General features: G+C 25.5%; 1 protein-coding gene across 4 annotated transcripts in view; it reads left to right on the top strand.

Annotated features, from left to right (window-relative positions):
• Positions 1–13,072, top strand: part of LOC117167140 (disheveled-associated activator of morphogenesis 1) — a 255,300-nt gene extending 242,228 nt beyond the window's left edge. For 3 of the 4 annotated variants that reach the window (XM_033351840.1, XM_033351838.1, XM_033351839.1), the window contains 3 exons: positions 3,984–4,111; positions 4,363–4,533; positions 10,087–10,353. In XM_033351840.1, coding sequence (XP_033207731.1) covers positions 3,984–4,111; positions 4,363–4,533; positions 10,087–10,353 — 566 coding nt within the window. Of the gene's footprint in view, positions 1–3,983; positions 4,112–4,362; positions 4,534–10,086 lie in introns of all 4 variants that reach the window. The other variant, XM_033351837.1, reaches the window with a different exon arrangement.
• Positions 13,073–13,595: the final 523 nt, after the last annotated feature.

The following is a 13,595-nucleotide window of genomic DNA, read 5'->3' on the forward strand; positions in this document are numbered from 1 at the left end:
AAATGCAGTACCTAAACGTACTTTATTGTACTCTAATAAATCTTCCAAAGTTTCAGCTCGATATCTTATTTATAAAAAAAGTTCTTAGGTTCAAAAAAACATGCAGTGAACCGAAAAAGTGAGGTCGGTAATATAGGTATTTAGCTGTGTCACATGCCCTTAAGATTTTTTTTAAATTTGCAGGATTTTCTAAAAATGGTAAGAAAAATTCGATTCATTTAAAAAGTTATTTAGAAGTTCTGAAAAAATTTCAAAAGCAATTTTAAATTTGAAAATTTTTTACACAACTTCTAAATTTCTCAAGATTTTAAAATAAAATTTTGAAACTTTATTAAGATGAAAACAATTAAAATTCTTATTTAAGAAGTTTTCTGTTTATAATAATTTAATTTTTAAATTTTTAATGTTTCCACCTTAAAATTACTTAAGGTAATAAAATTTTGAAAAATTTAAAACTCATAGATTGATTCTTTAATTTAAACCATTGAAAATTATAGTGTAGATTTATATTTTTGGAATTGAATCTAAATCTTTGAACTCCACATAATTTATAAAAGTTAAATATGCTAAATTTTGCAGTTTATCTGAAATTAATTCAAATTATTCAATTGAAAAGTGTTAGTACTTTTGATTTTATACGTTTTTATTTTTATTGAGCATTTGAATACAATTTAAAAAATAAAATCTTTTGAACTTCAAATTTAAAAGTTTAAAATTCAAGATTTGCACTTGAAGTTTTTAAATTTAAAAAATTTTATTCACCGTGTAAAAGTTTGCATGCCGGGAAAAACCCCCGAAATGGTCGGGAACTTTTTTCTTTGATTAGGACGGCCACCCTGGATTCTTTCATACAAAGACGAATTTTTTTAACCCATAAAAATATTAATTGCTTTTCAGTCAAAGAAAACATTTTTAATTAAAAAAATGTGTTATTTCAAGAAATGGTTTCTTGTTCCACTGAAAAAAAATTTTTAAATTTAAAATGGTGTTACTCACTATAAATTAATTTTTCGTTAATTAAAGAAAAATTACTAAAAAAAAGTTTAATTCTAATATCCTAATATTTTTAAAGTGTTAGAAATGAAATTCAATTATTATTTCAACTATTATTATTCAGCCTATAATTAGAAAATCCAACTATTTTTTGTTGAACTAATATGTTTTGGTTGAATAGTCTTTTATTTTATTTTTGGTTGAGAATTTATATTTTTTGGTTCAAAAATTTATTATTTGGTTGATAGTTTAATTATTTTGATGAAAATGAACGGATGTGGGGAAAAAATCATCTTTTTTGTTAAAAATTACACTGTTTGCTTGGAAAATGAATCCTTATATAAATAATAAATATATAAGAATATATCCTCAAGATTTACACAAATTTTGTCTGAAAAATATTTTTTGTTCAATAATTAAACTATTTTAGTAAAAAATGCAAAAATTTTGTTGATATTTTGTTTCTCGGTTTTTCTTTTTTGACTGAAAAAATCTTTCTTGGTTCAAAATTTAACTCTTTTGTCGATACTTTATCTTTTTGGTTCAGAAATTTATTTCTTTTGGTAGAAATTTGATCTTTTTTGATTGAGGATTTAACAAGTTTGTTGAACATTTTTTTGTGTTTAAAATTCAACTTTTTTCGCAAAAAATTCAATAATTTGGTTGAAATTTATTTTTTGGTCAATAATTCAACTGTTTTCGTGAAAAATTCAAAAGTTTGGTTAAAATTTGGTTTCCTTCCTGACTGAAAAATCTTCTTTCGTTGAAAATTTATCTCTTCTTGAAAATTCGACTTTTTAGTTCGAAAATTTATCTCTGTTGGTAGAAAATTAATCTGTTTTTATTGAGGATTTAACTCTTTAGTTTAAAATTCGTCTTTTTTGATTGAATTAAACAGTTTGTTTTACCTAGAATTAAAAAAAAAAGACTGAAAAGAGTTTCTTGGTGGAAAATTCAGCTGTTTTGTTGAAAATTCGCCTGTTGGCGTTAAAAATTCAACTAATTCTGTACAAAATTCAAAAATTTGGTTGAAATTTTATTTCTGTCTTGACTTAAAAACCTTTCTGGTTTGAAAATTTAACTCTTTTGTTAAAAGTTCGTCTTTTTTGTTCAAAAATTTATGTCTTTTGATAGAAATTTGATTTTTTTTTGGTTGACGATTAACTATTTAGTTAAAAATGTGTTTTTTTGTGTGTGTAAAATTCAACTGTTTTTAATTTCAAAGTGATTTTTTTAAAATTTGGTTTCCTTTTTGAATGAAAAATTGTTTGCTTGAAATATCTACTATTGCATTTTTTGTTAAAAATTGTTTTTAGTGGAAAATTTAAATATTTCATTTTTGGTCCAAAATTTATCTTTTTTAGTAGAAAATTCAACTACTGGGTTGCATTTTTAATAAATTTTTTGATTTCCTACATTTTGAGATATTTAAAAAAATGCAGGAAATTTTTGATTGTTTTGTATCATTTGAAGGGATTTACAAGGATTTGAAATCTCTTAAGGTATTTTTAATAAATTTCAGTAATTTGAAGTGATTAATTATTTGAAAGATTTTAGTATATTCATAAATAATCAAAGAAATTTTGAATAGTTTAAAAAAACTTCAAGGGATTTCAAAATGTTTCGAAAGAGTTACAATATTTTATGGCATTTAAAAAAATTCCAAGGTATTTTTAGAAACTCAAAATATTTTAAAATATTTAAAATATTATAGGGTAGTTTAAAATATTCCAAGGAATTTCTGAATGATTTGATTAATTTAAAGGAATTAAAAATAATTGGAAATATCTTAGGGTATTTTAAAATATTCCAAGGCATTTTCAAGAGATTTAAAAGATTTCCAGAAATTATTAAGGATTTTGCTGATTTTTGTAGAATTTAAAAAAATTCGTATGTGCTTTTAAAGAATTTCTTAAAATTTGGAAAGATATAGAACGATTTTACATGACGAATAATGTTTTAAGGTATTTTAAAAGATATTAAAGGATTATATATGATTTTCGAGGATGTTAATAACTTCATGGAATTCCTAAAGATCTCGAGTTATTTTAATACATTTTTCAGAATTTCAGAAAATATCCAATTTCATAAAATTTAACGGGATTTTATAATGTTTTAATGGATTTTAAAGAATTTATTCACCAGTAGTTAAGAAAGTCGTAGGGTTTCTAAAATATAAAGAGTTTTTCAAATCTTTTTTTAATTAATTTAAATTCATTTATAATTCACCCTGAATTATTATTTTATTCTTGATTCTTCAAAATTCTTTTAAATTCTCTTACATTTTTTTAATGCACATAAATTCTTTTACATTCACAGAAGTCTACTCAATTTAATGAATTTTATTTAGTCTTCGTTTCATTCATCTTGAAGTTTGTTAAACTCACCTTGAATTCTTAGGATTTTGAATTTATTTTCTTTCGTCTTAAATTTGCATGAATTTAATCGAATTCTTCCCATTCATTTTTGTTAAATTCCTCTGAATTTACTTCAGGTTTTCCTGAAATCAATGGACATTTTTCCCCCATTAATTCCCATTCTTCCAAATTTAACTTCAATTGTTTTGAGGTTTTACGAATCCAATTCTTTTAAATTCATTTACATTTCAAAAACAGCAGTCGTACCATTCAAATATGCGTTAATAAATTTCAATCACTTTTTGGGGTCGAAATTATTCGCTTTTGTTTATTTTTTCGATTTAAATAGGTGACTTTTTCAAGCAAAAGAAGCTGTGGCACCCCAAAAAAATCAATATTTATAAATATATACTTAAAATTATGTTAGTCCATTTATAAAGGATTCTATTTTTAAAATGTTGGAATGTTAGTTTTTAGGTATTCGAATACTAATTGTCAATGAAAATGAAAAATTAGTCAGCGGATTTTGAAAATGAAGTTTTGAAGCCACCCTGTGATATATAATTTAATTTAATTCAATTTTAAATTTAAATTGAATTAATTTAATTTAATTTAATTTAAATTTGTTGGCAGAATTCCACCGAGGCCAGTCTCAGGTATTACAGGGTGATATGTTTTTGCCAGCAATGCGGGATTTCCAAGCTCAAGCTACTTGCAGGCTAGCAGAAGCTGAAGATTTGTTCCAAGACATGAAAACGAGGGTAAGATTGTATTTATTTTTTAATAACTTTGAAAATTTTTATATTAATTTTATTAATTTGATTTCAACCAGGGCACTGAAGCCCTTTCTCCACTTACCATTACCATTACTATTTCCAAAAATTAAAAACACAATATTTAAATTTTGTAACTTGTCACATGTTCTTAAGAGCACCTACTTGTCTTATTTATTGGACTCGTGCAAAGAACGTAATTTCATTTTTGAATTTAGATTGATTAATTTTGATTTCAGTTTGACAGAGCTGTAAGACTCTTCGGCGAAGATTCTGCGGGCATCCAGCCAGATGAATTTTTCGGAATTTTCGAAAACTTTTTACAGGCTCTTGCAGAAGCTAGATCAGATGTAGAGAATATGAGAAGGAAAGTAGAAGAAGACGAACGAAGAGCAAAACAGGAACAAGAGGTAAATATTTTCATTAAATATTATTTATACTATTTATATATTATATATTATATACACTATTATATATTTATTTATACTATTTTGATTTTATCAAGAAATTTAATGAAACTCAAATTATATTCGGCTTAATTATAAGGATGGGTCGAAAAAATGGTTGTTTTTTGTTTCGATTTCGAAATTAGCAGGACTGGAAAAGTTCCCTTTTATAATTTGAATCACGATGTTATTTAACAAAAAATATTTTTAGTGCCTTTAAATGAATTTGAGTATTTTTATATATTTTATAAACTTATTATATAAAAACTTGCTAAAATTATTATATGCTTATAGCAGCTAAATATTTAAGACTACTTTTTTAAAATATAATTTAAATTTTGAGTTGAATACAATGTCGAATTAATAATAAGCTTAATATTAAATATGAAATTTAAACTATAATACCATCTAAAAAAAATAAAATTAATATTTATAGTCTTACTCCTTTACTTATTTTAAGTATTCATAAATATTTATTAAGATTTTTAGATATTAAATGAGATAAAATGACAATATTTATCTATGATATAAAATATTATATAAATTTATATTTAATTATTTTATTAATATTATTATATCATTAATAATGTAATATAATATAAAATATAACATTATTTTTATTGTTATTATTATTATTTAATTTATATATATTTTTCAGTATATAAATATATAATATAAAAAATTAATTTAGAAAATCAATTCATTAGTTATTTTTTGTTTTTAATAATAAAAGACAAATTTCCCACTTTTGAAATAAAAAAAGCATTCTATTGTCTCACCAGACCTTAGTGCGTCTGTACATAGGCCATATGTCATACACATGTATATCTGGTTATCATATTCCACGAGCATTTTCATAAACTTCCAGGGATAATAATCTATAAAATGTTAGGGAATTTATACCTTAGCCAGGAATTTTACAAATTTGTAGACAACAAATTTTTCACTTACAAATTTTCCATTTTTTATTTTTATTTTTAAGCGTACATTTTTTATTCAAAGAATTCTAAAATGCAGTTTCAAAGACTTGAAAAATTAAAGATTGGTTGCGTTTGAGATCGATAATTTTGGATGAGAATCCTTTTTAGTTGATCAAATTTAAATATAAATTATAATGATTTTTACAATTAAACTGTACATCAGGATTAACAAGTGAATAATAATTGATTTTAGAACACGATTCGGAATCAGTTCAACATTTTAGAATTTCCAGATTTTAACGTTAAAAATTGAACTGCTTCAATTAAAAAGTTATTAGTTGAACAAATGTAAAAGCCATATTGAAACTTCATGAACTATTTTCAATTTTAAAATAATTTCAAAATAATAAATTCATATTTAAAGAATTTTATAAAATTTAAAATGTTTGTTGAGTTTGAAGTTTGACATTTTTCAGTTAAGAAAAATAAAATTTGTTTAAAATTTAGAAATATTTGACTGATCAAGATTAATTTAAAACTTGAAATTTTTCAAGTACTTTAGATAAAGTGTCTACGTATACCGAAAAATCAGAATATTTCGTTCCGAAATTTCAGTGAAAATAGCCCGCGGCCTAATTTAAAATAAAATGTATAGGTTTTTGCAGATTTCGTACAAAAATTTTAAATCTTTTTGTGAATTGTGAAAGGCTTTAAAAGAATACAAAACATTTTCTAAAGATTGTTAGAAAAATTAAAAATGACTTTATTTTCAAAAATTAATTTTAAGAGAATATTTAACAAGATTTGAAAAGATTTCCGAAAGTGTCAAAAATGAATCTGGAAAATTAAAAAAAAATTATTTATAATTTTTCAGACTATAAAAAATTATTTAAGAAAGAATTCGAATTCATTTATAAGATGCTTAGGAGTTTCTACCAATTTTTTAAAATAATTAAAAATTAAAGCAACATGTAGATTTGTCAAGATTTTAAAATAAAATGTTGACTTTTTAAAGCATTTTTAAACCATTTAAAATGAAAATAATTTAGCTTTTAATTTAAGAATTGTTCAGTTTATAACAATAATGTAAAGGCTCAATTGTTAATATTTCTAACTTAAAATGACTTTAAGTGATTTGTAGCTAAGTTTTTATTACTTTGAATGGAAAAATTTTTAGTTTTAGAGTTCGAATTTTTTAATTTTATTGACCGTAAAAAATATTTGTGAACCGGAAAAAAACCCGAGAAATGAGCTAAATTTTTTTTTTATTAAAACGGTCACCCTGATCAATTTTAAACTATAATATAATGTGAAAACATTTATAAATTACAATAAGATTTAATAATAATTAGTAATCGAATTAAAGTGAATTTAGTGCTTTTAATTTTTTGAATTCTATTTTTCATCATTTTTAATAATAAAGTCGCCTCACTTAATCACTTATTTTAATTAGATCATAAATTACATAAAATGAAAATATTAATTTTAAAGACGTAGGGTCCCTGAATATATATAATTTGAAAAAATTATTTATAAATTTTTGATAATAATAACAGGCAAATTTTCCACATCCAGGCTGATTTCAAAATAAAAAAAAAAACATTCTATCGTCTCATCCAAGGCTCTTATGCGCCTGCGCCTGTACATAGGCCATATGTCATACACGTGTATAGCTGGTCATCAAATTCCAGGGGCAGGTTTACATATGGTTATCAAATTTCAGGGGCACTTTTAAACTTTCTATCCTTATAATCTATAAAATGATGTAACCGAACCATAAATAATAATATTTACAATCTCTTATCCCTTCTTTATATTTTTTAAACATTTCTTACAAGATTGTTTATTTCCATCATTTAGTTTTTTGTCAATTCTGATTGACGCAAAATATTGTTAAGAATGCTAATTAATTACGACTTGATACAGTCTTAACGTTATTTAATAATAATAATTAATTATTGCGACTTTAGGCAGTATTAATGTTGTTTATAAATAAATTTTCTAAATAAATGTAAGGTTTTAAAAAATATAAATTAAAATTATGAAGAAAGATTGAATAATAATTACAGTAAGTGAAAATATGATTTAATTTATTTCTATTATCATTATGAGTATAATTTTTTCAGGTTTAATCTGGAGAAACTGTCAGAGTTTAATGAATAAGAGCTCATTTTTGTAATTTTCTAATTTTTCAACACTTATACAGATATTTTATAATAGAATTAGTTTTTTTAAACGATACTACAAAAATTGAAAATTCAAATAAATTTCGTAAACAAATATCTACATTGTAAATTATGGACTGTGTTTTAGCTGTTGCTGTAGTACCTTAAAATTTATATTAATTAATTGAACATTTTCCCCCCATAAAAGCACGATAATTAATAAAATTCTGCGTCAAATGAGCCTAAGGGAAAAACCTTAATTTTAAATTTAAAAAAAATGTGGCCGAAAAATGTGAAATTGCAATATCTTTGAAAAATGTGTGAAAATAATTTTTTAAATGTTGTTGACATTTACAATTTAAAGACAAGTTTTTATAGTATTTTGGTAACTTATCATTAAATTTTTAAACTTATTTTTTGGGGCATATAAATATGATTAAATTTGATTAAAATGTAATATGCGTTGATTTTCTATATATTTCCGTAAGTAGCAACACATTTTTTTTTAATTTTACGAATTTTCAAATTCTAGTGTAGAATCAAGAAAAAAGATTTTTAAAAATATTAATGAATTAGCAAAATACTATAAATACTACTCTAAAATAAGACAAGGAACTTAAAATTAATAAAATTATATTAATATCAAAACTTGATGTTTTTTTATAGAATATTTTTATTAAATTTACATTTTGGGTGAAGGGACATTTTACTTTATTATTATCAGAATTGTAGATCTTTAGCAGTAGATAAAAAATGGGCTTTAAATTATTTTAGATAGTTGTGATTATTCAAATCTCAGAACAAATATTTGTTTATGATTTAAAGAATATAAATAATATTACTGATGAGGATATTTCAAGTGAAAAACATTACTTTATCTAAGCAATTTTAAAACTCATAAAAGGATTTATTGTAGCAATTTTTCTTGGAGTTAAATTAATTAATCTTACCATCGCTTCTTACTAATTTTTAAAACTGGCTGAATTTGAATAAATAATGGATTATTTTTCGGAGAAAAGATTCTCTACGATTCTACGTTCCACAATATTGAAAATCAATTTTTCGATGACTTAAATCGTTATAACATTTTTTTAAATTTAAACAAATATCTGAATTTGAAGAGTGTTTAACTATTTTCTAAATTGGGAACAGTAGAGTCACAGCGAATTTTTTTCTGAAAAAATAAGCCACGATTCATTAAAATTAAAATTCATTGTAAGTTTTGAACTTTCTTTGTAAAAAATAAAGTTTTTCTTTCATAATAAATGTCTGATAATATTATGTTAATTCCTAAAATCATATAAAACTCTTTTTCAAGAGATTTGATTTTTGTTGCGACAACTATCTCAAAGCTCCAAAAATTTCATAAATTATCAATTATAACGAAGTCTCGCACAATTGGGGCCCCGTTCATTTTTCGGAAGGGTAAAAATTAAGAAAGGTAAAATTTTAAAATGGGTTATAATACATAATGGTAAAACCTAGGAATAGCAAAAAGTCAGAAAGAGGAATAAGTCGGAAATCCAAAACTCTGTAAGGTATTTATTCGGATACCAAAGAAGCGGTATGGGTAAAAATTCGAAAACATTAAAGGTAGGAGGATCAATAATTAGGAATAATTAAATATACGGAGAGAAAAAATTCAGAAAATAGAAAAATTTGGAATTTTTAATAAATGTACCTTTCAGCAGGTGTATAATTGAGGCTTCGGATGCAAAAAAGAGAGCTGTACGTTGAAAATTGTTTGTAAATTATATAATAATAAAAAATAATTATTCTTTCATGAAAAATTTAAAATGACGGATTGCATGATTTAATTAACTTGAAAAATCAAAAATTTCGGGTTTTACATACTTGTCTCACAAATTTCGTGAAATTAAAATAAATGTAACGATTGAAAAGTTAATTTTACTTGAAGTTGTTAAACTAATAAAACAAATCTATTGTGTAACTACTTAAACTTTAACAATTATACATGTTAAAAACAATTTTTAATGCACAAAATAAATTTATTATGATATGATATTTAAATTTACTGTGATAAATATTTGTTTACTACCATAAATAAAAAATTATACACTTGCTAATAGGTACATTTATTTATTATTCCAAATTTTTCCTCGCCGTATATTTACTTATTCGTAATTGTTCACACTTCCAATTTTAACGTTTCCGAATTTTTACCCATTCCGTGTTGGATTTCTGATTTATTCCTCTTTCCGACTTTTTGGTATTCTTAAGTTTTACCATTATATATTACAACCCATTCCAAAATTTTACCTTTCGTAATTTTTATCCGTTCCGAAAAATGAACGGGTCCCCACAATTGCAGCAAGAAATTTAAAACCTTTATTAATTTTTAACATAAAACGTAAGCTAAAAAAGTAAGTATTATAAATAAATTAAAATGCGAAAATTATCCAATGTTTCAGTTAAAGAAGCGTACCATGGAGAGGAAAAATTCACGAGAAGGAATCCTTAATAGTATTTCCCTCAGCAAAAAGAATGAAGCAAATACTAATGGACAGGGAGATAATAAGGGAGAATTTGATGATTTAATCTCAGCATTGCGCACTGGAGACGTTTTTGGCGAAGATATTGCTAAATTTAAAAGATCGAAACGTAGACCTGTAACTCCGAGTGGTCAAGAAACTCGTAGACACAGTGCTCACAGAGAAGATTCTAGGGAAAGGCACTAAAATGTATTCATTTTTTTCCGAACAGATTTTCGTTTTTTTTTTTTAAATTTTTTATCACAGTGTTCGAGTCATTTCTAAAGTTATTAAAAATTATCTTATTCTGAATTTGAAACTAGAGTCGGCCTTAGCGGAACATGCCCTAGCGGATCGCTAGGGCACATTTTCACCCTTTTTAAAATTTATTTACAATTTCACATCGAACTCAATACTCTTTTCAAATTTTCACATATTTAGATTTCTCGGTGTTAAAAAATTAAGAATTAAAAGCAGTGTGCGGCAATTCGGCACACAGATATTAATTTTTTATTTTTTAATACCTGAATAAATGTCAGTACATGAATATAAATATGTAAAAAGATTTAAAAAATGTTTATTTCTATGCGAAACTGTGAATGAATTCGAAGATGAATAAGAATATTCCCTAGCGGACTTAGTAAACGCTAGGGCGAGAGTTAAGAAAATAAAATATTCGAACTAATGTACAGTTTTTTAACTTTTAAAGAGGCTTAAACATAATTTTTTTCTTCAATTATCCAACATTGATTTTAATTAAACGAAATTCTGTTTCGTGAATTAAAATTAGATTGGAATGTAAAGACTGGAGGATGATCTTCGAGTGCCAAGACAAACACGTTGGAATTTCCTTTTTGGGGTGAAATGCCTGATGATATTTCAGAACAATTCCATAGTAGGGTAGGTCAAAAAATATAGAAATCGCAAAAAGTACCGTGCCTAAGATTATTAAAATCGTTTTAAATCTAGGCAAAGCGCGCGATAAAACTGGGTGTAAAAAATTATTATCTGCAGGAGATAATTATATTTTAATATACCCTTGTAATTATCTTTTTTTTGCTCCATGAAAAGATAAAAAAAATCTCTTGGCTCTTGAGAAATCAGAAAATGTTTCAATATTTGAATCATTTGTAGCGTTTTCAGTTCTGAATTTCTGCATTCATTTTCATCCCAAAAGAACCCTCAAGTGCAAAAAAAATTTCAGATCTTCTCATGATTGCAAAAAAAAAAATTAAAATTGATTATAGGGATTATTTAAAGAATAATTTGGTTAAACCTTTTTTGTTCTCACGTTTTTTTCTGTATTTAAATTTTCCAAATACAATTTATGCACTACTTTCAGGCATAGCATTAGTTGCGATTTCTAACTTTTTTTTCAATCCACACTATTCCATAGGCTGTTTAAGGACAGATTGGTCCGCATTTTTATCTCGTGGTACATAAAAGTTTCATAAACAGGAGATGAGAATACGATCCAGTGAGATGTAGTTATTAAACGAAAAAAGTATCCCACCCATAGCGGAGCGCGTGAACGCTACGCTAGGGTATTTTTTAAATCCCTTTTCACACTTATTCTCAATTTGAGATAGAGCTTAAAACTCTTTTTATCTTTTTGCACATTTTTATTTATTTACTTGTATTTATTCGTGTGTCAGAGAATTAAGAATAAAAAATAAATAAATAAAAATATAAATATTTTAAAATGCTCTCTAAAATTGAGATTGAATGTGAAAAAAATTAAAAATTTACCCTAGCGTAACCGCTCCGCTAGGGACTATTTGATAACGACGCTTTGGACTGAATTTAATTGACGAATATTAAAAGACGTATCGTAAAATAGCTGTTAGAGTGAGAAAGAAAGATTGTCTGCTGTATGATTGTGAGTGAGAAAATGACTTTAGTTTAGTTGTTTATAAAATTAGATATAATACAGAAAACGTCAAGAATTTTCGTCTTGTATTACAAAAAATGAGAAATTTTTGGGGAACAAGAGAGTCTATACTGTTAAAAGATTTTATATCAATCAGAAAATTTACCCGGACCCAGAAACAATACACGTGATAATTTAGCTTTTGTATATACAGTCATTATGTACCTTTTACATTAACAGTACGGAAAAACATGTAGCAATTTATTTATGTCGAACTGAAAAGATACGTACAGATCAAAACTCATCTGACCATGAACGGATAATTCGTTTATCAAAAAAGGACCTGAGCTTTCGTAAAATTTAGTCATTTCAATTTAACCCTAGCAGAATATGCCCGCTAGGGTATATTTTCATCCTTTTTCATATTTATTCGCAATTTTATATAGAACTCAACACTCTTTATCTTCTGAAATTTATTTATTTGTATTTATTTATGTGTTAAAAATACAAGTGCATAAATATAAATATATAAAAAGATAAAGAGTGTTGAATTTTATGTGTAATTGTGAATAAATTTGAAAAAAATGAAAATATGCCCTAGCGGATTGTTCTCGCGATCCTCTAAGGAATGTTGAATAATTGTTTTTTGATAGAGGATTTGAAAAAAGAAACAAAGAATCAAAAGGCCTACGTATAATAGTTTTTACACTGCTCCGAATGTCGGTTAAAGTCTGATTTTGTATTGCTTTGTACGGGATTGGTGTAAATTAGAAAACTGAGACTTCTTACAGTGTGATGAGGAGTAACGTGAATTTAAAATAAGAAATTTTTATCAAATATTCTATCGATGTGTAGAGAAACTTTCATGTATAATCTCTGTATAGAAGTCGATGTTTTGTATAAGCTTTTGTACTTTTGTAAATATTCGATATATATAGTTGCGTCATTCTGACAAATTGTTCAAATGGAATGTATGATCGATTAATATATTCCTGAACTTCTGCTATCACATGTATAATTAATATATGAAGAAATATACGTACGAGAAATTAAGATTAATTACTTTTCCATTATAATTTCTTCCCACTGCTTCCTTTTATTTTATTTCTTTTTCGGAAAATGATCTCGTGATTTCACAATATCAATTTCTTGCGAAATTTAGGTTTTTCAATTTCATTTTTGTCCGACTGCCCTTGAAAGCGCGCCATTTCATGCACGTGAAGCAGGCGTAATATGGCTACTTCCAGCCCAGTAGCCTTCACACATGCGCAGTTCGCCGTCGGGCCAATATGAAACTTTACGCCCGCCACATGTAACTTTACGCACGCTATACATGCACTGTACCAAATAAGTGGGACTTCCGGCAGAAATGATGATATAATATGATGTAAATTGAAGTGTTCTTTCTTTGAACCCTTTCATCATAAAATATTTACGAAAGCTAAAACGGAAAAAGGAGAAAATAGTAAAGGGAAAAGGGGGAAAGAGAAAAGTAAAAAAGGAAAGGGGAAATGGGAAGAAGAGAAAAAGGGAGAAGGGGACGGGGGAAGGTTGAAAAGGGAAAGGTCAAAAGAGGAAG

Source organism: Belonocnema kinseyi, chromosome 2, assembly GCF_010883055.1.
Source record: "Belonocnema kinseyi isolate 2016_QV_RU_SX_M_011 chromosome 2, B_treatae_v1, whole genome shotgun sequence".
In the NCBI taxonomy this organism is placed as follows: Eukaryota; Metazoa; Arthropoda; class Insecta; order Hymenoptera; family Cynipidae; genus Belonocnema; species Belonocnema kinseyi.